Source organism: Saccostrea cucullata, unplaced genomic scaffold (assembly GCF_032062105.1).
Source record: "Saccostrea cucullata isolate Sc308-1 unplaced genomic scaffold, CSIRO_AGI_Scuc_v1 ctg5885, whole genome shotgun sequence".
Lineage (NCBI taxonomy): Eukaryota > Metazoa > Mollusca > Bivalvia > Ostreida > Ostreidae > Saccostrea > Saccostrea cuccullata.
In genome coordinates this window covers 11,836-37,402 of record NW_026929418.1, presented here as the reverse complement: position 1 = coordinate 37,402, position 25,567 = coordinate 11,836, and the positions used below count along the sequence as shown (strand labels likewise).

Sequence of the window (25,567 nt, the reverse complement as noted above, 5' to 3'; positions counted from 1 at the left end):
TAATAGACTTCTACAAGAAGGTATAGTCCTCATGCACGTGGATGCACATGCGTGCACGTGAAATGAGTAATATTAAAAATACGCTTAAATGAGTGTATTTTTAATTATACTTCTGAATTAATTGATTTGATATTAAGTATATTAAAATATATAAATTGTGTAGACAAGATGATATGGTAATTAAGCACATGCATTCACATGAGCACGCGTGCAATGCTAAAATTTACATATATTTTGTATTCTTCTGGGAAAACATTGTTTAAGTTTAAATTGCATAAAGTGTGTCTTATTTAATAGCGCTTACAGGGAATATTGCACCAAAACGGAGTTGGGGAGCGTTTGGGGAACATCTGTAACGGTCCCCGTTACAATTAGCACTAGTTCTATATGAATTGCATGGGTAATTAAAATTGGACCAGTGGTTCTAGAAAAGTTAAAAATGTAAAAAGTTTTCAGACAAACAGATGGACAACATGTCACAACAGACGTTATATGACAAGGAAACCAGAAAAGCTCAAATGAGTGTTTTGAAAGGGTTACAATATGGTTGCAGTACTTGAAAAGCTGGGTTTTTTTTCATGCAGAGATATGCATGACCAACATATTCATGTTTTATATTTTCTTTAGTAATTTGTTTGTTTGTTGTGAATACATATCTCATTGGAATTTTTCCGTCATATGGAGACACCACCAAATAATAATGAAGACAAGATGTGTTTGTGAAACACTGATGTCCCTGTCTGGTAGCCTATGGCGAAGGTTGAAGTTTCTCAAATATATGTCAAACTCAAAGGTCAAGGTCAAAAGGTTCAATTGTTGGTATCAGAAAAAAGTCTTGTCACAAGGAATGCACATGTGAAATAAGTAATCCCTAGTACTTCCTCTTCAAAAGTTAATTGCCAAGGTTAATTTTTTAAGTGGTTCAAACTCTACGGTCAAGGTCAAACATATTTATACCTGTTGACAGTTCACAATGAATACACATGTTAAGCATGAAAGCCCTAGCACCTACTGATCAAAATTTAGGCCAAGTTTAAAGTTGGGTATTTTTCTTGTAAAAATGTGTATTCTAGGTCAAGTGATCATAGGTAAAAATTAATGGTACCCAAATAAAAGGTCTTAATTGTCACAAGAAATAAACCTATAAAATGTGGAAGCCAATTGTATAGCCCATCCCACTTAAAACTTATGGGCAAGGTTATAATTTCTGCAGACAAATATACAGACATAATATAAACACAAGAAACAAAATATGTACATAATTAGTCAAATGGAAAAAAATATACTATTTAATTGGAATCACAAAATAGATTGTTATTTCAGGGATAGGGAGTGGGTAGGGAGATTGGAACCCCCCCCCCCCCCCTTGGAATTTCCTTTTTTATTTAAACAAGACTATATACTGAAGCGAATATAAAAAAATGATTTTGGACATCCTCCCCCTAACTAAGAAAACATTGGGGGCTTTTTTGTTTATTTGTTTTCAGTGTATGATTTTTTTCTCCTGCTTGTCAGGAAATTCTAGGCATGAATATTTTGACTGAGATGTGAACCCCCCTCCCTACTCCCGAAAAAAATTCTGGATCCGCACCAGTATTGGCAGTAACTGAATGTCACATCGACAAGGGGAGATAACTTCACAATATGAAATTCGTCTAGTGTGGCATGCGATGATCTTTGACCCTTTTTGAACTTTAACCTAATCGTTTGGGTTTATTTTACCCCCACTATACTTAAACTTGTACTTACCGACCTCCATAGGTCCTGTAAACTTCATGAAATATAAATCCAATTATAACACAAAATGAATTAATCCAAAGCACAGCATTCTGCAGCATGTTATAATGATATTCCATTCGGAAAACCTCCGTGCCGTCGATTCCGTCACCTTATCAGATGAAGTGGGAATCGGCCGAGGTGTACCGAATGGAGTTTAATCTAAAAATATGATAATGGGTGACGCAACGTGATGTGATGTAGAATTTACATGTCAAGAACAAATTTTAAATTAATTCATAACAAACACTGTTTTAACAAAACTGTTCCATCTAGCCTATTCCCAAAAGTATGTACTGTGTGATTGTGGTGTCGAGAGGGGGGGGGGGGATTAGTAAATATAAAAAGGTCCTAATATGAGCAAAACATTTATCAAAATCTAATTTACATTATTAATAGAATTCAAACTGGTATATAATGAATTAAGCATGTAAAATGAATATAAGAGGTTCTGAGTTATAGGTCACAGGGATAATTTCATACCCAATTTTATGAATACATATGTAAATAACAGGCACGTAGCAACCGGGGGGGGGGGGGCTTGGGGGACTGCCCCCCTTTTTTTCCCAACATTACCTGTACTATAAGAAAATGTCCATTAAAAAGATGGCTGCCCCCTCCCCCCACTTTTAACCACAGTATATACATTGCAAGGAAATATGGGAAAAATTGGAAGTGAAAGTAATTTTGCCTTGAAAAAAAAGTGGCCACCACCCCCCCCACCCCCACCCCCCCATTTCATTTTTTTTCCTTGTTAATTTTTTTAGGTTAGTAAAAAAAATTTTCTCAGGTTGCCCCCCCCCCCCCTTTCAAAAACGATGCTACGTGCCTGAATTATATAGAATTATTTTGACTTTTTCCTTGGTAAGCCGCCCGTAGGATTGTGTATTTAGAGGCAAACACCTTAGTGCGGGTATTACTGTCTCATGACAGCATCTAGTTCAAGTTGCACATATGGTAAAGACATTACATAGATAGATTTATAGGTACATGAAATTATAAAAAAAGATAATAACTTATGGATACTTTTAATCACATCATTAAAAATTTAATCATTTATAATTGACTTTTCCTATGTTGTGTTTTAAGGACGTGTAACTCAGGTGTGAAAAATGACCAACTTAGTACCGATTTATGAGTTATCGTTTATAGGAATGACATAAAGGCTGCTTCAGCATTGGTATTGTTATGTACACAAAAGGGTCTCTTACATTGTTTTGTACACAAAAGTGTTGACCAAGAGAAAGAGAATGCCTTCACTCTACCTGAAATAACAGGGTCAAATGAATGAGGAACAGACTATATTCAATATTTTTAATTCTCTTTGACGATTATTATGAAGAAGAAAATTTCATGTCATGTTTTTGTGTTCGCGCTTTTTCGCTTCCTATATAAATATATATATTTTTACAAGTAAATGCAACAATTGATCATCTTATTTGTGTTACTAAGCACGAAGGGGAACGACAGAGCATAACAATTTAAGTAGGTTAGAACTAAGAAGGAGGGTAGATTTCACTTTATATTTTAATTAAAACTTTTAATTATATGTAGTTAAACGGTGTCCGCAACCATACAGTAAATAAGTTTAACATTGGTGCTAAATTTTAAAACCACTGGATTCTACTGAGAGCAAAGAAACACTTGGGAAATGCTAAAAACTGCCTTGCGTGTAAACAGTTAGATAACCCGAGCCTGCTCTAAACATGTTTCAGCAGTGAGTTATCGTTCATAAAACCGACCCCCTAGCGGCAGTTGAAAGGCCTACTAAATAAAAACTTCAAATTAAATTAACAATTCTTTTAAAAAACCGTGCCACCTTATTGCCACTTTTGCTACAATTAAATTATTTAGAATATTTCTCTTATATAGTTTATTGATAACCATGGATGCATTCTGAAATACACTGAATGCTGAAAAACGTTCAATATTCTATTATGATGGGTGGAAAATGATCAAACTCAATCAGCAGATTAAGAAAAACAATTAAAAAGAAAAAAAATGACTAAACGAAAAGAATGACAAAATGATTACTTTTGAATAATTGTATTCCATAAGTATATAGAAACATGTATATAAAAGTTTTCCCAGATATGTTTATTAGGTATTTAGACATCGGGGGCTTCAAAGTTTTAAGAAAAATCATGACACGTTTTTGCATTACTGGAAACATATACTAGTTACGAGACTATGAGCATGTTCTAAAATGTCTTTTTTCAAATTAAAGACATGTTGCCTTGGTAATTGACACATGCATGGCAACCATTTTTTTAAACCAGATTTGAGTTTGCGGTAAGAAAGATATATATCATAGGGATTTAGGAGAAATTCTTGAATTTTGTCTGTAAAACTGTCGTTTTTTTAAAGAATTTTTTTTTGTTTTTCATGTTCTGTTTTGTTTGTGTATATGGGTGTGTGAGTATGTGTGTGTTTATCTTAGTAAGATAAACTTGTACCATCCAATTTTCATAAACTACATAGAAAATACTTACATGTAATTTTAGATAAATATTTTCAGCATCAATTACACCGATTCGAGAAGTGAGTTTCTCCGTTTACCTCAAGTCTAATAGTCGCAATCTCAAAGCGGGACAGACGGTGGTATTTGATGGGATTGTTACAAATGATGGTAATGGTTACGACGCAAATACGGGGATATTTGTCTGTCCAGTGGCGGGAAATTACATGTTTGTCATGGATTCTTTATCACATTTGGATTCTTGGATCAACATAAAAGTAAATAATGTTACAAAAGCATCAGCGCATCATAGATCTTTCATGACTAACTATGAGCGACCCTGTGTTCAAATAAGCAGAACTGTTATAGTCAAACTTAAACGTGGCGACCAGGTGAATGTTGAAAATGCTAAGAGCAATGGATTTATGCACGGCGAAATGAACTCAGGATTTACAGGAACATTGTTGTATTAGAATCTGGAACACTGCTTGATTAAAGGAATTCTAAATACTATATGACAATGAATTGTTTTGATTAAAATTCTTTGAGTTTTGTGTATTTTTTTCTTTAGAAACAACTAATTTAAACGAATTTAGAATGTCTATAGATTCAAAAATATATATAGAAGAATAAGTAAGTTAATTACAATAAAAAGAATTGTCTACAAACCGATTTCAAGACATTTCTTATTCTGACTTGATACCATATAAGAGGAATACTTGTTTTTAAGGCACTTCAACCTGCCTGTGGAAAGACCTTTTGCAATTACTCTGTTCATTGCTTTTTTTGGTGGTGGTGGTGGTGGGGGGGGGGGGGTATTTTGAGGTACCACGAAAATTAGGATGACATTCGATGCAACATTACTCTGAACTGTAGGGCTGGGCAATAATATCGATATTTCAATATATTGCGATACTATGACAAAAAATATTGTATCGCAATACGATTTTGTAATATCGATATATTGGCAATATGCTTAGATTAAGGAATTTTATCATTAAGTATAGGAATAGACTTATGAAAGTTTGTTATTAAGCCAAACAGTAAGACAGAAGTTTTGTGGGAGCATTTCAGAGCATAACTTATATGAAATCAACAAGATTTTTTTTCCCGTCTTCAGGTTACTTATCACAGTTATGTACATTCTGCATGTAAATTAAGTAAATAAAGGAAGAAAATGCCATTTTAATAACAATGAAAATATTGCAATACATATCGCAATACAATTTAAAATATCGCAATATATCGCAATACGAAATCTTGGGCCAATACCCAGCCCTACTGAACTGTGACCCCTCCCAAAGTTCGCACTCTTTGTATGAAAAACCTTGTTATCACCACTTCTCCGATCAAAACCAACAACCGGACAACCTTCACCAAATTCTTCGACTGATTAAGAGGATAGGGCTTTAATATATTCATTGCAAAAGTATTCATCCGCACCTAATTTTTTTTATTACAATTCTTTTATTTCTTTGTGCTAGAGTTATAAATCACTTTAACCTTCACTTCGCTAGTCGTAAAACACATCTTACTGCAATGTGATCCTTGTCCATTGAACCTCAAACATAAGTTCAAGGTCAAAAGTCAAGGTCATTTAAATTTAGATCAATACTAAATTATGGAGAGGACTTGTACAGGCAAAGTCTGCTGTCCTTTCTATATATATTTCATTATACACGTGTATAATAAAATATGTTCACTGTATAATAAGAATATGTTCAAAACAAATCAAAGATCAATGTTTCTCTAGCGACATGTTAAATATATTTTAGATTGTTTAAAGAAACGATTCATGGCCTGTTAAGGTATTCTATTATTTATGATATTCATAGTGCTGTGAAAATAAGTTAGCCTTTCATTGAAAGAACTTTCTAGTTTTTAACCTTATACACTGTAAACCATTTCTGGTTTCTTTTTTCCATGTAAATTGTTCATTAATAGTTAATGCCAAAAATATAAAATTATACAGCTGTAATACGTGGGAAACCTCTTGTTCATCGAGAATATTTTTCTACTAATATTTGTACTTTACATTTTGTTAAAATGCTGACAATTTGCTACATGTGTCCATATCAAATCTTGAACGAGTTATCCCGCTTTCAATATTCAACAGCTCAAAACAAACATTTTGCGCTGCCATACAATGTTTGATTCTATGTCTGGGACTGGGAATATCCTTTCAAAGCAAGAAATGTTGAAAAACACTACCCTCAAATGCACTATTCTAGCAATTATAACAATAGATCGTTACTAGGCTTATCAACGCGTACATGAGCCACTTTCAGAAAATCTTAGGACTGCAACAACTAACATTCTTCAGTATTTCTTAGCACATCTTGAATATATCTTTTATTGACTATGCGCGAAGGATTGTCAAAACTGAAGTTAAATATGCAAGAAGTGTTTGATGCACATTAAAAAAAGCCTTGGGGAAAAGAAAATGTGTTTACTTCCTATGAATTATTTCTGAAACGAGACAGGCTACTCGCAAATAAGTTGATGATAATAAGGATATTTAACAATCTCAGTCCTTAGCCCAATCCTTAGGAAGAGGGCTGAAATAGGCTGAGCCTTATTCCCAATCCTATTCACTTTAAGATCAGTTAATAAAATATTGTTTAAATTGAATAAATAATCTCTTTCAAAGTCAAAATTTTCCAAATTCGATCTGTGCTCGTACGTCTTACACACAACCCAAATATTTGAATTTCAAAATTTTCGTTGTTGTTGTTTTATTTGTATGCTTTTCAAATAACTACCAAAATTTCCAAAATATGAATAGTACAGGCACATAGCTTTCAAAAACAATATTCCCCTATTTTACAATTTTGAATTGAATTTTCAGTATCAAATCAAGTACCCACTATATATTGTTGATTACTTAAATGAAATTGGCTGATTGATTTTCTAAAACTAAACAATATGAAAAATGTTGCATTTTATGAGAAACTTCAAAAAAAGAAAAGCTGACAGAAGTGAATACTATCGAAACAAATAACAAGCAAAGATATTCCAAGAAAATTCAGTCTCAGAAATAGTCGATTTAATTTTACTAAATCATATCATTTCCAGCTATGGTTGATTTTCCCAGGCATACCCAACAAACTAGACAACAACTCTGTAAACAGCTTATCACAAGATTGTCCTTTGATTATCCTTCATTCTGCTATGCTTTCATAATAATAAAAAAAAGCAAATACATATTTTTATTGAAAATTAAAATACTTTTTGGCAAATTCAACAATAAATACATGTTAAAACTATAGAATATATTAATACCTACTGTTAAGCAATTTATTTTTGCTAGCAAGTTTAGAAATGTGCGTAAACTAAGCATCTGAATACTAGAAAAAATATATTTACTGAAAAAGTTATACTATTTTAAGATAAAAAAATTGTAAATTTTCAGAATATGTAAAGAACTGAAAAATTATGTATATCATATCACAAATATTTTATACACCTCATAACAGAAACTTCGAAGATTATGAATGTATTATGCTGCGTAAATACAACACTTATTTATTACAGAAAAAAGTACATAATAGTATAAAATATTTTAACTAAAGAAGAAGAAAGGGAAGTGTATGTACATGTACAGAGTGGTAATTAATCAACGAATAAGTGAAAGCACAAAAAATGTTTAAGAATTCTGAAATTAGAAATAATAAAAATAAAAAATAAACATAAATTTCCTGATATTATCTTGAAAGTCTGCATTTTGTCTTTACTTGCTGGGTAGGCCTAAGGGGGCATGGGAATGGCAATAATATTATATCATAACATCTAAGCACGGTCCCTGCGTTGTGAGTTTCTTCCATGCAAGCATGCCATAGCATGTATCACTACTGTTTTCGCTTGATTTGTTTGCTCTTTCTTTGGTTTTTGTGATTCCTCTCGTTCTGCTTCATCTCTTCCTTTTCTGTTTTTAAATTTTCTGCTTCTGATTTTGAGGCTTGAGTATTTCCAGCACTATCGACATTAAGTGGACTTACAGATCTATAAAATGATTCATCATAGACAGTGTCAGCAAATATCAACTTTTTTTCTTGAATGTCTCTTGTTAAAATACTAAACATGACGATCATAAATTCATGTTGAAGCTTACTTGGCGGCCGTCAGAGACTTCACCGCGGCAACACCAACACCAACTGTGGCAACTGCCCCTACAGCACCAGCAACACCAGCAGCCGCTGCTTTCCACATGACCACAGAACACGTGGGTTTGTTGTTACGGTATACACATTCTTTAAGGCCTCCGCAGCTCAGCTTATCACAACCAGATTCTGTAAATCCCGCACATATATGCATTCATGAAGTTAGGGAAATTGATAAGTGACGATTTTTTTTTTTTTTAAAGAATTTTCTACTCTTTAGCTCACCTGAGCAGAAGGCTCAAGTGAGCTTTTCTGATCAAAATTTGTCCGTTGTCTGTCGTTGTCGTTGTAGTCGTTGTTGTCGTTGGCGTTGTCGTCGTCGTAAACTTTTCACATTTTCATCTTCTTCTCAAGAACCACCAATTTCAACCAAACTTGCAAATGTAGGGCCACACCCTTTTCCAAGGGGAGATAATTATAAATTTGAGAAAAATTAATGGCATTTTTAGCTCACCTGAGCTGAAAGCTCAAGTGAGCTTTTCTGATCACATTTTGTCCGGCGTCCGTCTGTCCGTCTGTCTGTCCGTCTGTCTAGCTGTCCGTCTGTCTGTAAACTTTTCACATTTTCATCTTCTTCTCAAGAACCACTGGGTCAATTTCAACCAAACTTGCCACAAAGTATCCTTAGGTGTAGGGGATTCAACTTTGTTCAAATGAAGGGCCACGCCCTCTTCCAAGGGGAGAATATTATGAATTAGTGAGAAAATAATGGAATTTTAAAAAAAATCTTCTTCTCAAGAACCACTGGGCCAGGAAAGATGAAACTCATGTGGATTCATCCTCAGGTAGAGTAGATTCAAGTTTGTTCAAATCATGATCCCCGGGGGTAGGGCGGGGCCACAATGGCCGACCCAAGTTTTACATAGAAATATATGGGAAAATTCTTTAAAAATCTTCTTCTTAAGAATAACTAAGCCATGATTGGTCATATTTATATGGAAGCATCCTCAGGTAGTGTGGATTCAAGTTTGTCCAAATCATGACCCCCGGGGGTAGGGCGGGGCCACAATGGCCAACCAAAGTTTTACATAGAAATATATGGGAAAATTCTTTAAAAATCTTCTTCTCAAGAATAACAAAGCCATGGTTGGTCATATTTATATGGAAGCATCCTCAGGTAGTGTAGATTCAAGTTTGTTCAAATCATGACCCCCGGGGGTAGGGCGGGGCCACAATGGCCGACCCAAGTTTTACATAGAAATATATGGGAAAATTCTTTAAAAATCTTCTTCTCAAGAATAACAAAGCCATGATTGGTCAGATTTATATGGAAGCATCCTCAGGTAGTGTGGATTCAATTTTGTTCAAATCATGACCCCCGGGGGGTTGTGAGGGGCCACAATGGCCGACCAAAGTTTTACATAGAAATATATGGGAAAATTCTTTTAAAATCTTCTTCTCAAGAATAACAAAGCCATGATTGGTCAATATTTATATGGAATTATCCTCAGGTATTGTAGATTCAAGTTTGTGCAAATCATACCCTCTCCTCTTTAAGGAATGGTTGGGATTACTTTTGGGTTTAAACTTTCAGTAATAAACTAATTTCTGCTTTTATGCTAGCCACAGTGTTCAGGTGAGCGATGTGGCCCATGGGCCTCTTGTTAAAAAAATCTTCTTCTCAAGAACCACTGGGCCAGGAAAGATGAAACTTATGTGGAATCATCCTCAGGTAGTGTAGATTCAAGTTTGTTCAAATCATGACCCCCAGGGGGTAGGGTGGGGCCAAAATGGCCGATCAAAATTTACCGTAGGAGTATACAGGAAAAATCTTTTCAAATCTTCTTCTCAAGAACCACAGGGCCAGGAAAGATGAAACTCATATGTAATCATCTTCAGGTAGTGTAGATTCCAGCTTGTTTAAATTATGACCCCAAGGGGTAGGATGGGGCCAAAATGGCCGATCAAAGTTTTACATAGGAATATATAGGAAAAATCTTTAAAAAGTAAAAAATCTTCTTCTCAAGAACCACTGGTCCAGAAAAGATGAAACTCATGTGGAAGCATCCTCAGGTAGTGTAGATTCAAGTTTGTTAAGATCATAACCCCCTGGGGTAGGGTGGGGCCACAATGGCCGATCAAAGTTTTACATAGGAATATATAGGAAAAATCTTTTAAAATCTTTTTTTCAAGTACCACTGAGACAGGAAAGATGAAACTTATGTGAAATTATTCTCAGGTAGTGTAGATTCAAGTTTGTTCAAATCATGACCCCTGGGGGTAGGGTGGGGCCAAAATGGCCGATCAAAGTTTTACAGAGGAATATATAGGAAAAATCTTTCAAAAATCTTCTTCTCAAGAACCACTGTGCCAGGAAAGATGAAACTCATGTGAAATTAGCCTTAGGTAGTGTAGATTCAAGTTTGTTCGAATCATGACCCCCGGGGGTAGGGTGGGGCCAAAATGGCCGATCAAAGTTTTACAGAGGAATATATAGGAAAAATTTTTAAAATCTTTTTCTTAAGTACCATTGAGACAGGAAAGATGAAACTTATGTAAAATTATCCTCAGGTAGTGTAGATTCAAGTTTGTTCAAATCATGGCCCTTTAGGATAGGGAGGGAAGCAATGGGGAATCAAATTCAAATTATTACGAAATAATATATAGGAACAAAATGTTTAAAAAAGAAATCTTTTTATCAATAACAGCAAAGTCTTGTATTGATATGAAGGCATTCTCAAATAGTATTAAAATTGAAGCCCCCCCCCCACCTCAGTAAACTTTCAGTTCTGATCTGATAATGTGTTTTTTCTTCGCCGATGTGCTCAGGTGAGCGATGTGGCCCTGGACCTCTTGTTAATATATCCTACCAATATTAGGGCTTAATTATTTTCTAGTCTTTAATGTCCTTCGTGTAAAATATACTCTGATATTAATTCAAAGCATTTTAGAATTGAAAAGAATTTACCACGAGAAATTTTCAAAAATGTAATTAAATGTAAAAACCAGTTTATAATCATTGTCAAGATTGCATTGAGGTGTGAGGGGACAAACAATTTTTTTGATACTCTGTACTAAGAATAATTTATCAATAAAAATGGGGTTGAAAGATGTATTTAATCGTTTAGAATAGGAAAATGACTAAAAGGTTTTTTTTACCTGATAGAATTTTAAGAATTGATTTCTATTGGTTAAGCGTAAATAGGGAAAAATCTTCAAGTACAGGACAAGGTCATAAAAATGCACCTTCCATTCTTACATACTGGTACTAGATAATGCAATATTATATGTCTGAATCACAGGGGCCTGTAACATACTGTATTTGATTTTACGTAATCACTATATGTATACAAAAATATATAGTGATTACGTAAAATCAAAAACAGTATGTTACCGGCCCCTGTGGTCTGAATATACTGAATATATAGCCCATAAAATTCTGCTTTACATGGAAACATTGAATCTGAGGTACTATTATTGCCCGCGCGCCGCAGGGGTTACGTAGACTATAGAGTCACAAATTAAGGGTTTTTATCTGTACGTCGCGGGTTCGAATCCCACTGCGGGACGTGGAGACCGGTCCTTCAGACGAGATAGTGTAAAGCGACGTTTCAGAAGGTACTGGTAAGAAACAATACCTTTCTGCTGAAATGGCCCTAAATGCCGAGTGCAGGTCTATATTTGCAGTCCTACACTGACAAGTAATGGCATGTCAAAATGAGTGAAAAATTTTCAAAAGGACGTTAAACAGACAAAAACAAACAAACAAACGAACGAACAAACAGACTTAAATTGAGGTTATATTATGGATCAGATATCCTAGTCAAATAGAATACATTGTAAGTCCTACTAATTAAAATACTGTTAAAACAAGATGTGCGTGTGAAACACTATTCGCCCGGCGGCAACAAAGTTCGAAAAAGCTTTTTTCAGCATATAGGTAACAGTCAAGGTCACAAGGTCATTGTCCTTGATGTCATTTAAAAGAACTTAATTAGTGAAGTATGCATAGTAAATATAAAGTCTCTATTTCTAATGGTTCAAAACTTATGGCGAAAGTTCGAAAAAGCTATTTTTAGCATATAGGTTACAAGGTCACAAGATCATTGACCTTGTTGTCATTTGAAAGAACGTAATGGTGGAGAATGTATAACAAATATGAGATCTCTATCTCTCACGGTTCAAATGTTATGGCGAAGGTTAAAATTGACAACAGACAGACAGACAAATAGACAGACAGGACAAAAACAATATACGCCCTGGATCTATCGATCTCGGCGCATAAAAATAAAGAATTCACCTTCATACATATATGAACTTCCGAGAGTGACCTGTATCCATGGACTTGTCGAAGTTCCATCGATATTTGTGACTTTGCATCGATAATATCCAAAGTCGACGTTGGTGATGTTGAATATGGATAAAGAAGGAGATGCCATAGATCCTCCTTCGTACCTTTCATCTGAAGATATGTCGATTACTGTATACGACGTATCATTAATACCTTGTTTCTCCCATACTATCGTTGAGTTGATTTCTGTGTCAGAAAGGATCACGGACAAGGTAACATTGTCACCCTGATTTACTGTGTATGACGTGGCGGAAACATTTATTGTTACGAGCTCTGAAATGTAAAAAAAGTTTTTCTTCACTACGCAAAAGGGATATATAAGTTACTGGTTGGTGTAAAAATCATGTTAAACTTTAAAGTATTGCTACGCCTTTTAACGAGGTAACAGACTACAGTTTCCATATGCAATTTTTAACAATATTGTAAGGGAATATTTCAAGTTATTTCGTAAAGTAATATCAAAGGTACAATTGTAATCAGGTATGATACTATTGCTAATGATTACGTGTCTGAACATTGACGTTGAACAAAGGAGAAGTTGACATTCCATCGGTGTTCACAACAGTGCATCTATAATAACCACTGTCTTCCAACGCTGCATAGACGATCTCTAGATAAGGTTTATCGATGGTACCGCCGTTGTATCGATCATTAGCAGTTATATTAATTGCACTAAATGTATAAGGATAGTTGGAACTCCGTCTTTCCCAAGTGACAAACTTTATTTCAGGCCCGGAAGTGTAATTAAGTTGTAGGATGGCATTAGACCTTGTTTTAACCAAAATGGACGTACTTCCAACCGATATCACTGGGAGGCCTGTAAAAGAAATGTTTAATTTTGAATGTATCAACAAGGGATGGTGCATCATAATTGCTTATTTCATTTATCCACAAGAGTTCGCGTACCTTTCGGAATTCAATTTTACCAAAATGTTCAGTGTATATATATATATATATATATATATATATATATATATATATATATATATATATATATATATATATATATATATATATATATATATATATATACACAAATATTTTAATATACATGTACCTTTTATTATAGGCATCACGCATTTTTTTATATATTAAAAAATTCGGTAAAATTGTTAGGTATGCGAAATCCTGTGTATGAATTTTACAAACATTCAGAATTTTTAAAATTAAATATTTAATTGTTTTGCATTTTTTCATCTCTCTCTCTCTCTCTCTCTCTCTCTCTCTCTCTCTCTCTATATATATATACACAATAAAAGTATATCAAATATTGATACAAAATTGTTTAAAGCATAATCAACGTACAGGTTTCAATTCTAATTTGGAACACGGAGCTCAATGTTGTACCATCACGATTGGATATTGCACATCGATATAATCCGTTGTCAGCACTTGTGACGTTGTATATTGTCAGAGGTGGAGAGGATATTGTTCCTCCAGAATACTTCAAAACCGATGTTATATTCAGTGGCTCATAATAACTAGTCGAATTGTTCATTGTATATTCCCAAGAAATCTCTGTTATTGGTAGATATGACGTTACGTTTAAATGAAATGTAATATTGACCCCTTTCCACGTTAAAACTGAAGTCGTTCCTTCCGAAATATTTGGAAGACCTGCAAAGGAATAAAAATTACCTTCAACAAATGTAACATTTAATTTTTTAATTTCCCATATTACGTTAGGGTTAATGTACGAATAGCGCTCTATTTCTTAAAGAGGCTGGGTGGTCGTGGCCATTTTAGACTATTTCTATCTCCTTTAGAAGAAGAGCTCCATATAAAGATATACAAAAATGATTAAATTTTAAAACAAATATGTATAATTTTTTTCTTTGTCAAATGATAGTTGACAGATAAAGATATCATATCTAAAAATTTAAGTTATATCTGGTTGTTAATTTTTTGTTAATTTGTAGACCCCCAGCCTCCTTAAAAGTAATGGAGCCGAGGCCCCGAAGGGACCGAGGCCAATTACTTTTAAGGAACGGATTGCTACCAGTATATTAACCCGCCTTTAAATAGTACGCTTCAACAAACCCGTTCATCTTAATCACACTGACAGACGTCGATAATGTACGAAAGCCGTGAAGGGACACGTCGATTTCTCAAAAAAGTAAAAATTAATTTGAGATCTCGAATTACACAATCCGTTTCCACGGATTATCAATTCGTTCCCTCGATTTATAATTCGAGATCTCGATTTACACATCCGATCCCATAGATAACCCGTTCGTTCCCTCGATTTATAATTCGAGATCACAAAATACACAATCCGTTCCCACAGACTACCAATTCGTTCTCACAGATTATCAATTCGTTCCCTCAAATTACACAATCTGTTATCTCGGATTGTAATTCATTCTCTCGATTTAAACAATTCGTTCCCTCGGAATGAAAATCGATCCCACGATTTAATTATTATTTATCTGCACATATCGGATATCACAACAGGTGTTTAATGAATAGAATATGAAGAAGTTTACATCCTACTTTTTATTACATATTCAGTTAAAAACGAGAAAAATACTTTTTTTTCAAATCCATATGCTAGTACAGATATTAGTTCAAAACAAGTCTTAGACTTCTATGTTACATGTATTTTAGAATCATTGAAAACCCTAGTAAAAGTTAACGCTGGTCCTGTTTAATTTTTTTTTTCTAAAATAAATATACGTTGACTAAATTTAAAAAAAAGTTTGGAACTACCGGTTGTTGAAACGAATTAAACGGAACGCATTAATTGATTATTGATACAATTGATTGGATTTTTCCAGCCTTTATACATGTACTCGGATATATGTATATGTTATGTGGGTATGCAATTCGAGAAAACGATTCTCCAAAATCATTAGACTGATATGTTGATCAGTGGGATTGGATTGTGTTATTCGAGATCTAAAATAACAAATAGAGATGTCGAATTATTAAACTGTGAAAACGAATTATGTAATTCGAGATCTTGAATTACAAATCGTGAGAACAAATTAGTTATTTGTGACGACGAAATATGTAATTCGAGATCACGAATTATAAATCGAGGGAACGAATTGATAATCTGCGGGAACGGATTGTGTAATTCGAGATCTCAAATTAGATTTTACCTATTTGAGAAATCGACGTGTCCCTTCATGGCTTTCGTAATAATGAATATACTTCGTAGCGTACGTAGTGGTTATACAGTCGGTCTTGGTCCAAACCCTGCGCTATGGAGAGAGTTTGAATCATACTTGAAGCTTTTTCTTTTTTGTTTTCACATATCTTTAAAACATGAGTGAAAAATAAATTATTGATAAAATATTGAAACAATGAAATACAGAATTAAATGTGTAAAAGATGATATAAACAATATAATTTTGAAAAATATAACTTTTACAATTGAGAAATGTCTTTTCTCAGAGCAGGGGATTGTCCTCGCCTTGTACGATTCTTTGCAACTCTCCATTCCTAAAAAGTAATGGAGCGCTCAAACAAAAGAATGACTTCACAGGTGGATTTTGCCTATCTTTCGGATTTTCTTCCCTTTGAAGCGATATAATCATACAAGTTATGAATAAAAGTAAAAAAGTTTATTTGTTTGTTGTTTAACCTCCCTCTCCAGAAATTTTCACTCATATGGAGACGCCAACACTTGCCGATGGAGAGATGCAAATTTTGTCCTGCCCATTGAGAAGCGAGGGATCTTTTTTGCGAACATCTTCTGCGACAGAGGACCTCGATTTAAATGGTGTCATCCAAAAAACTGGTTTTCACGTCAAATACATGTAATTATGAAATACATGTTAGTAATCAATGTATTTCATCCTAAAGACAATAGCTGTTTCATTGATTTTTAAGACATTTCTTTTTTACTCTTTTTTAATAAAATGAAAATTACTAACGGGGTAGGACATCAAGGTAAACTGTTGTCGTTGTTGTTCCCTCGTCGTTCGTAGCTCTTACACGATAATAAGTTTCATCAGTCAGATCCACGTGTATAATTGTTAGTGATGGTGAGAGAATTTCTCCACCAGTATAACGATTATCGGACAGTATATCGATAATTTCATAGACGTAAGTGCTGCTGTTTCTTCTTTCCCACGTCACGTTAGTAATAGGCAGAACAGATGTAATGTTTGTTTCAAGAGTGAGGTTTTCACCGGACAGAACACTGTATCTGGAATTGAGCGATATGGATGGTGAACCTGAAAGTATATTTATCAAGGGGTTTCAGTTTTTCATGCGTTAATTTTCATTTTCGGATTAGGACATCTTTCTACCTGGTTCTGGAACATTCTTTTGTCTTTTAATGTTCATTAAACATATTAAATGGAGTTACATTTGCTGTCATTGAAATTTTCAAAATAGAGGGAAAAATTGCAGATTTTTTCACTTTGTTTTAAAAAACTTTATTACTTACTTAACACGACATCAATGTAAACCTCTTTAGTCGTTGTGCCATCATTGTTTGTTACACTAACACGGTAATAAGTCTCATCTGTTGGAGCAATATCTGATATAGAAAGCGAGGGTAACATAATATCGCCCCCAGAGTATCGATGATCGGACGATATATCGATAATTTCGTACATATGTGTGCTGATATTCCTCCTCTCCCAGGTTATATTTGTGATTGCAAGAGATGAATTGACTTCTGTCTCTAGAGTAACATTTGCTCCCGTATAAACATAATACCTCGAGGATAGTAATATCGAAGGTGGAGCTAGAAATCAAACAACCACATATATATTTACATATAATTGAAATCTAAGCAATTGATATTGTACATCGAGTATTAATCAAGCAAATCAAATACTAACAAATGTTTTCTTGACCATTCTCAGATTTTTTTAATGTTAAAGAAAAAATTCTTACATTTTGTAACCCGTATGTAAAAGGGGCTGCTGTAGCTCTCTCCTTCCAAATTTGAAATCTTACATCGATAGAGGGCGGTAACATACTCTAACGATATACTGGTGATAAAAAGTGACGGAGATTCGATGGTTCCCCCATAATATCCTTCATCGTTCAATACATCGATTGGTTCATAAAAGAACATTGGTGGGATACCTTTCTCCCATACGACTGAGGTGACGTTGAGAGCCGATGTGTAGTTGAGTGATAGAGTTACATTTGTTCCTTTCTCGATGTAAAAATTTGTTTGCCCAGTTGTTATTGAAGGAAGCCCTGAAAATGTAAAATAAAATGCTACTTTTGTTAATGTTGTTAATGACATACATGACATGCATAATTTGAAAAACAGATCTTACTAAAAGTATATTAAGAAAACATTCCATCTGATTATGATCGTTGCAGTGAATTGTTGACATGTTGAGGGTAACTAGAAAACCTTGTACGTGTGCAGTTGTTCTAGAGAGAAGGTCTCCTAAAAGATGAACGTTATCATAGCGTATGCATATTCAATTAATTGAATTTTTGGTGAGACGCGTTATTTGATTGGATAAAAAATTAATCTTAATTTTACAATCCGGTTTGCCTACGTCACAATGACTTACATAAAAAATGTATCAATTTGCTTGACGTTACGTTTAAAATATGAACAATTTGAAGGCATCATTTTTCAAGGAGAAATTGGCTTGTTATATATACTTAATGATTTACAATTGAATAATAAGGAGTGAATTAAATAGGAACCCAAGTTATACTGCTGTAACCTGGGTTGGAGCAGTTTACTCCTTTTTGTAATCTGCATTGCGGTTTCTAAAGCGTAAACTGCCCCATCTCAGGTTATAAAGTATAATTTGGGTTGCTATTAAATTCAATCCTAAAAAAGACTGTTAACAGTATTTAAGTTTTAGCGCTACAATGTTAGAAAAAATGTATGAAATTTAAAAAAAACTGTCAATTTCTTTTGGTACACCTCCGATGAAAATTGTCTATAGTTAAATCTGAAGAATTTAAATTTCAAACAAACGAATCTTTGGTCATTGAACAAATTAAGTTGATTGATTGTATGTTGCTTAACGTCCCTCTCGAGAATTTTCCACTCATATGGAGATGCTATCTTTTGACGGGTGAGAGCTACAAATTTTGTCCTATACTCGGTACTGAGGGTTATTGAACAGTGAGGGTTCTTTTTCATGCCAGTATCTACTGCGACACGTGACATCGGTTTATACGGTCTTATCTGAAGGTCCGGTCTTCAAGTCGCACAGTAGAAAAATTAAGTGGAAAGAAATGGTAATGATAGAAGGAGTTTTGATTTTTCTTCATTTACCAGTAATGCAATGAACAGTTAATGTGAATTTTGGCTCTAAAGAAGATGAATCAAGGAATTTACCTTAAAAATATTGAGCAGTGTTTAGTTTTAAAACTATGGAACTAGTGGCTGATTTTCCCAAATTTTAAAAAAGCGTTGCCATTCAAAAGATTTGGCTTTAAGGTTTAAACAAATATTTTTGTCAAAATAAAAATTACTAACGGGGTAGTACATCAAGGTAAACTGTTGTCGTTGTTGTTCCTTCGTCGTTCGTAGCTCTTACACGATAATAAGTTTCATCAGTCAGATCCACGTGTATAATTGTTAGTGATGGTGAGAGAATTTCTCCACCAGTATAACGATTATCGGACAGTATATCGATAATTTCATAGACGTAAGTGCTGCTGTTTCTTCTTTCCCACGTCACGTTAGTAATAGGCAGAACAGATGTAATGTTTGTTTCAAGAGTGAGGTTTTCACCGGACAGAACACTGTATCTGGAATTGAGCGATATGGATGGTGAACCTGAAAGTATATTTATCAAGGGGTTTCAGTTTTTCATGCGTTAATTTTCATTTTCGGATTAGGACATCTTTCTACCTGGTTCTGGAACATTCTTTTGTCTTTTAATGTTCATTAAACATATTAAATGGAGTTACATTTGCTGTCATTGAAATTTTCAAAATAGAGGGAAAAATTGCAGATTTTTTCACTTTGTTTTAAAAAACTTTATTACTTACTTAACACGACATCAATGTAAACCTCTTTAGTCGTTGTGCCATCATTGTTTGTTACACTAACACGGTAATAAGTCTCATCTGTTGGAGCAATATCTGATATAGAAAGCGAGGGTAACATAATATCGCCCCCAGAGTATCGATGATCGGACGATATATCGATAATTTCGTACATATGTGTGCTGATATTCCTCCTCTCCCAGGTTATATTTGTGATTGCAAGAGATGAATTGACTTCTGTCTCTAGAGTAACATTTGCTCCCGTATAAACATAATACCTCGAGGATAGTAATATCGAAGGTGGAGCTAGAAATCAAACAACCACATATATATTTACATATAATTGAAATCTAAGCAATTGATATTGTACATCGAGTATTAATCAAGCAAATCAAATACTAACAAATGTTTTCTTGACCATTCTCAGATTTTTTTAATGTTAAAAAAAAATTCTTACATTTTGTAACCCGTATGTAAAAGGGGCTGCTGTAGCTCTCTCCTTCCAAATTTGAAATCTTACATCGATAGAGGGCGGAAACATATTCTAACGATATACTGGTGATAAAAAGTGACGGAGATTCGATGGTTCCCCCATAATATCCTTCATCGTTCAATACATCGATTGGTTCATAAAAGAACATTGGTGGGATACCTTTCTCCCATACGACTGAGGTGACGTTGAGAGCCGATGTGTAGTTGAGTGATAGAGTTACATTTGTTCCTTTCTCGATGTAAAAATTTGTTTGCCCAGTTGTTATTGAAGGAAGCCCTGAAAATGTAAAATAAAATGCTACTTTTGTTAATGTTGTTAATGACATACATGACATGCATAATTTGAAAAACAGATCTTACTAAAAGTATATTGAGAAAACATTCCATCTGATTATGATCGTTGCAGTGAATTGTTGACATGTTGAGGGTAACTAGAAAACCTTGTACGTGTGCAGTTGTTCTAGAGAGAAGGTCTCCTAAAAGATGAACGTTATCATAGCGTATGCATATTCAATTAATTGAATTTTTGGTGAGACGCGTTATTTGATTGGATAAAAAATTAATCTTAATTTTACAATCCGGTTTGCCTACGTCACAATGACTTACATAAAAAATGTATCAATTTGCTTGACGTTACGTTTAAAATATGAACAATTTGAAGGCATCATTTTTCAAGGAGAAATTGGCTTGTTATATATACTTAATGATTTACAATTGAATAATAAGGAGTGAATTAAATAGGAACCCAAGTTATACTGCTGTAACCTGGGTTGGAGCAGTTTACTCCTTTTTGTAATCTGCATTGCGGTTTCTAAAGCGTAAACTGCCCCATCTCAGGTTATAAAGTATAATTTGGGTTGCTATTAAATTCAATCCTAAAAAAGACTGTTAACAGTATTTAAGTTTTAGCGCTACAATGTTAGAAAAAATGTATGAAATAAAAAAAAAAAACTGTCAATTTCTTTTGGTACATCTCCGATGAAAATTGTCTATAGTTAAATCTGAAGAATTTAAATTTCAAACAAACGAATCTTTGGTCATTGAACAAATTAAGTTGATTGATTGTATGTTGCTTAACGTCCCTCTCGAGAATTTTCCACTCATATGGAGATGCTATCTTTTGCCGGGTGAGAGCTACAAATTTTGTCCTATACTCGGTACTGAGGGTTATTGAACAGTGAGGGTTCTTTTTCATGCCAGTATCTACTGCGACACGTGACATCGGTTTATACGGTCTTATCTGAAGGTCCGGTCTTCAAGTCGCACAGTAGAAAAATTAAGTGGAAAGAAATGGTAATGATAGAAGGAGTTTTGATTTTTCTTCATTTACCAGTAATGCAATGAACAGTTAATGTGAATTTTGGCTCTAAAGAAGATGAATCAAGGAATTTACCTTAAAAATATTGAGCAGTGTTTAGTTTTAAAACTATGGAACTAGTGGCTGATTTTCCCAAATTTTAAAAAAGCGTTGCCATTCAAAAGATTTGGCTTTAAGGTTTAAACAAATATTTTTGTCAAAATAAAAATTACTAACGGGGTAGTACATCAAGGTAAACTGTTGTCGTTGTTGTTCCTTCGTCGTTCGTAGCTCTTACACGATAATAAGTTTCATCAGTCAGATCCACGTGTATAATTGTTAGTGATGGTGAGAGAATTTCTCCACCAGTATAACGATTATCGGACAGTATATCGATAATTTCATAGACGTAAGTGCTGCTGTTTCTTCTTTCCCACGTCACGTTAGTAATAGGCAGAACAGATGTAATGTTTGTTTCAAGAGTGAGGTTTTCACCGGACAGAACACTGTATCTGGAATTGAGCGATATGGATGGTGAACCTGAAAGTATATTTATCAAGGGGTTTCAGTTTTTCATGCGTTAATTTTCATTTTCGGATTAGGACATCTTTCTACCTGGTTCTGGAACATTCTTTTGTCTTTTAATGTTCATTAAACATATTAAATGGAGTTACATTTGCTGTCATTGAAATTTTCAAAATAGAGGGAAAAATTGCAGATTTTTTCACTTTGTTTTAAAAAACTTTATTACTTACTTAACACGACATCAATGTAAACCTCTTTAGTCGTTGTGCCATCATTGTTTGTTACACTAACACGGTAATAAGTCTCATCTGTTGGAGCAATATCTGATATAGAAAGCGAGGGTAACATAATATCGCCCCCAGAGTATCGATGATCGGACGATATATCGATAATTTCGTACATATGTGTGCTGATATTCCTCCTCTCCCAGGTTATATTTGTGATTGCAAGAGATGAATTGACTTCTGTCTCTAGAGTAACATTTGCTCCCGTATAAACATAATACCTCGAGGATAGTAATATCGAAGGTGGAGCTAGAAATCAAACAACCACATATATATTTACATATAATTGAAATCTAAGCAATTGATATTGTACATCGAGTATTAATCAAGCAAATCAAATACTAACAAATGTTTTCTTGACCATTCTCAGATTTTTTTAATGTCAAAGAAAAAATTCTTACATTTTGTAACCCGTATGTAAAAGGGGCTGCTGTAGCTCTCTCCTTCCAAATTTGAAATCTTACATCGATAGAGGGCGGAAACATACTCTAACGATATACTGGTGATAAAAAGTGACGGAGATTCGATGGTTCCCCCATAATATCCTTCATCGTTCAATACATCGATTGGTTCATAAAAGAACATTGGTGGGATACCTTTCTCCCATACGACTGAGGTGACGTTGAGAGCCGATGTGTAGTTGAGTGATAGAGTTACATTTGTTCCTTTCTCGATGTAAAAATTTGTTTGCCCAGTTGTTATTGAAGGAAGCCCTGAAAATGTAAAATAAAATGCTACTTTTGTTAATGTTGTTAATGACATACATGACATGCATAATTTGAAAAACAGATCTTACTAAAAGTATATTAAGAAAACATTCCATCTGATTATGATCGTTGCAGTGAATTGTTGACATGTTGAGGGTAACTAGAAAACCTTGTACGTGTGCAGTTGTTCTAGAGAGAAGGTCTCCTAAAAGATGAACGTTATCATAGCGTATGCATATTCAATTAATTGAATTTTTGGTGAGACGCGTTATTTGATTGGATAAAAAATTAATCTTAATTTTACAATCCGGTTTGCCTACGTCACAATGACTTACATAAAAAATGTATCAATTTGCTTGACGTTACGTTTAAAATATGAACAATTTGAAGGCATCATTTTTCAAGGAGAAATTGGCTTGTTATATATACTTAATGATTTACAATTGAATAATAAGGAGTGAATTAAATAGGAACCCAAGTTATACTGCTGTAACCTGGGTTGGAGCAGTTTACTCCTTTTTGTAATCTGCATTGCGGTTTCTAAAGCGTAAACTGCCCCATCTCAGGTTATAAAGTATAATTTGGGTTGCTATTAAATTCAATCCTAAAAAAGACTGTTAACAGTATTTAAGTTTTAGCGCTACAATGTTAGAAAAAATGTATGAAATAAAAAAAAAAAACTGTCAATTTCTTTTGGTATATCTCCGATGAAAATTGTCTATAGTTAAATCTGAAGAATTTAAATTTCAAACAAACGAATCTTTGGTCATTGAACAAATTAAGTTGATTGATTGTATGTTGCTTAACGTCCCTCTCGAGAATTTTCCACTCATATGGAGATGCTATCTTTTGCCGGGTGAGAGCTACAAATTTTGTCCTATACTCGGTACTGAGGGTTATTGAACAGTGAGGGTTCTTTTTCATGCCAGTATCTACTGCGACACGTGACATCGGTTTATACGGTCTTATCTGAAGGTCCGGTCTTCAAGTCGCACAGTAGAAAAATTAAGTGGAAAGAAATGGTAATGATAGAAGGAGTTTTGATTTTTCTTCATTTACCAGTAATGCAATGAACAGTTAATGTGAATTTTGGCTCTAAAGAAGATGAATCAAGGAATTTACCTTAAAAATATTGAGCAGTGTTTAGTTTTAAAACTATGGAACTAGTGGCTGATTTTCCCAAATTTTAAAAAAGCGTTGCCATTCAAAAGATTTGGCTTTAAGGTTTAAACAAATATTTTTGTCAAAATAAAAATTACTAACGGGGTAGTACATCAAGGTAAACTGTTGTCGTTGTTGTTCCTTCGTCGTTCGTAGCTCTTACACGATAATAAGTTTCATCAGTCAGATCCACGTGTATAATTGTTAGTGATGGTGAGAGAATTTCTCCACCAGTATAACGATTATCGGACAGTATATCGATAATTTCATAGACGTAAGTGCTGCTGTTTCTTCTTTCCCACGTCACGTTAGTAATAGGCAGAACAGATGTATTTTTCAAATGAAGGGCCATGTCCTCATTCAAGGGGAGATAATTGGGAATTAATGAAAATTTGGTGGCATGTTTTAAAAATCTTCTTCTCAGGAACCACTATGCCAGGAAAGATGAAACTTATGGGTTAACATCCTCAGGTAGTGAATATTCAAATGTTTCAAATCATGACCCCCGGGGGTAGGGCAGGGCCAAAATGGCCGACTAAAGTTTTATATAGAAATATATTGGAAAATTCTTTAAAAATCTTCTTCTCAAGAACCACTGTGCCAGGAAAGATGAAACTTATGGAGTAACATCCTCAGATAGTGTAGATTCAAGTTTGTTCAAATCATGACCCCCGGGGGTAGGGCAGGGCCAAAATGGCTTATCAAAGTTTTACATAGAAATATATAGGAAAATTCTTTAAAAATCTTCTTCTCAAGAATGACAAAGCCATAATTCATCAAATTTATATGGAAGCATCCTCAGGTAGTGAAGATTCAAGTTTGTTCAAATCATGACCCTGGGGGTAGGGCGGGGCCAAACCCTAAGGCCGACCAAAGTTTTACATAGAAATTTATGGGAAAATTCTTTAAAAATCGATATCTTCTTCTCAAGAATGACAAATCCATAATTCATCATATTTATATGGAAGCATCTTCAGGTAGTGTAGATTCAAAAATTTGTACAAATCATGACCCCAGGGGGTAGGGCGGGGCCAAAATGGCCGACCAAAGTTTTACATAGAAATATATGGAAAATTTTTTGAAGAAAAGCAAATCCATGATTGATCATGGGATTACTTTTGGATTTTAACTTTTCAATTATAAACCAATTTCTACTTTTTCTTAGCTTCAGTACTCAGGTGAGCGATGTGGCCCATGGGCCTCTTGTTTAATGTACCATTAGTAATACACATCTTGCGTGACATTCATGTCCTATAGACATATTTTAGTTTTTCAAATCATCACCTCAGGCTAGGGTCAGGCCACAATTAGGGATCAAAGTTTTATTTAGGAATAAAAGGAAACACATCTTTAAAGTTCTTCTTTTCAGGAACACCAAGAGCATGATTAATATGGAAATATTCTCAAGAGGTGTAGATTCAAGTTTGTGCAAATCATGACCACCAGGGTTAGGGAGGTGCCATATCATTCCAGCCCCTTT

At 34.3% G+C, this 25,567-nt stretch overlaps 2 protein-coding genes across 2 annotated transcripts; both read right to left on the bottom strand.

Annotated features, from left to right (window-relative positions):
- Nucleotides 1–7,821: 7,821 nt before the first annotated feature.
- On the bottom strand, nucleotides 7,822–17,605 carry LOC134280799 (V-set and immunoglobulin domain-containing protein 10-like). Its single transcript, XM_062763252.1, has 8 exons — nucleotides 17,540–17,605; nucleotides 17,085–17,387; nucleotides 16,567–16,869; nucleotides 13,991–14,302; nucleotides 13,191–13,502; nucleotides 12,635–12,958; nucleotides 8,346–8,523; nucleotides 7,822–8,236 (listed from the first exon to the last, which is right to left on the bottom strand). The coding sequence occupies exons 2-8, from the start codon at nucleotides 17,254–17,256 to the stop codon at nucleotides 8,083–8,085; spliced, it is 1,755 nt and encodes a 584-aa protein (XP_062619236.1). The 5' UTR covers nucleotides 17,257–17,387; nucleotides 17,540–17,605; the 3' UTR covers nucleotides 7,822–8,082.
- On the bottom strand, nucleotides 17,505–24,439 carry LOC134280800 (uncharacterized). The gene is made up of 8 exons (XM_062763254.1): nucleotides 24,190–24,439; nucleotides 22,621–22,932; nucleotides 22,166–22,468; nucleotides 21,648–21,950; nucleotides 20,079–20,390; nucleotides 19,625–19,927; nucleotides 19,107–19,409; nucleotides 17,505–17,851 (listed from the first exon to the last, which is right to left on the bottom strand). Exons 1-8 carry the CDS (start codon nucleotides 24,437–24,439, stop codon nucleotides 17,505–17,507), a joined length of 2,433 nt encoding a protein of 810 aa, XP_062619238.1.
- Between the last annotated feature and the right edge of the window lie 1,128 nt (nucleotides 24,440–25,567).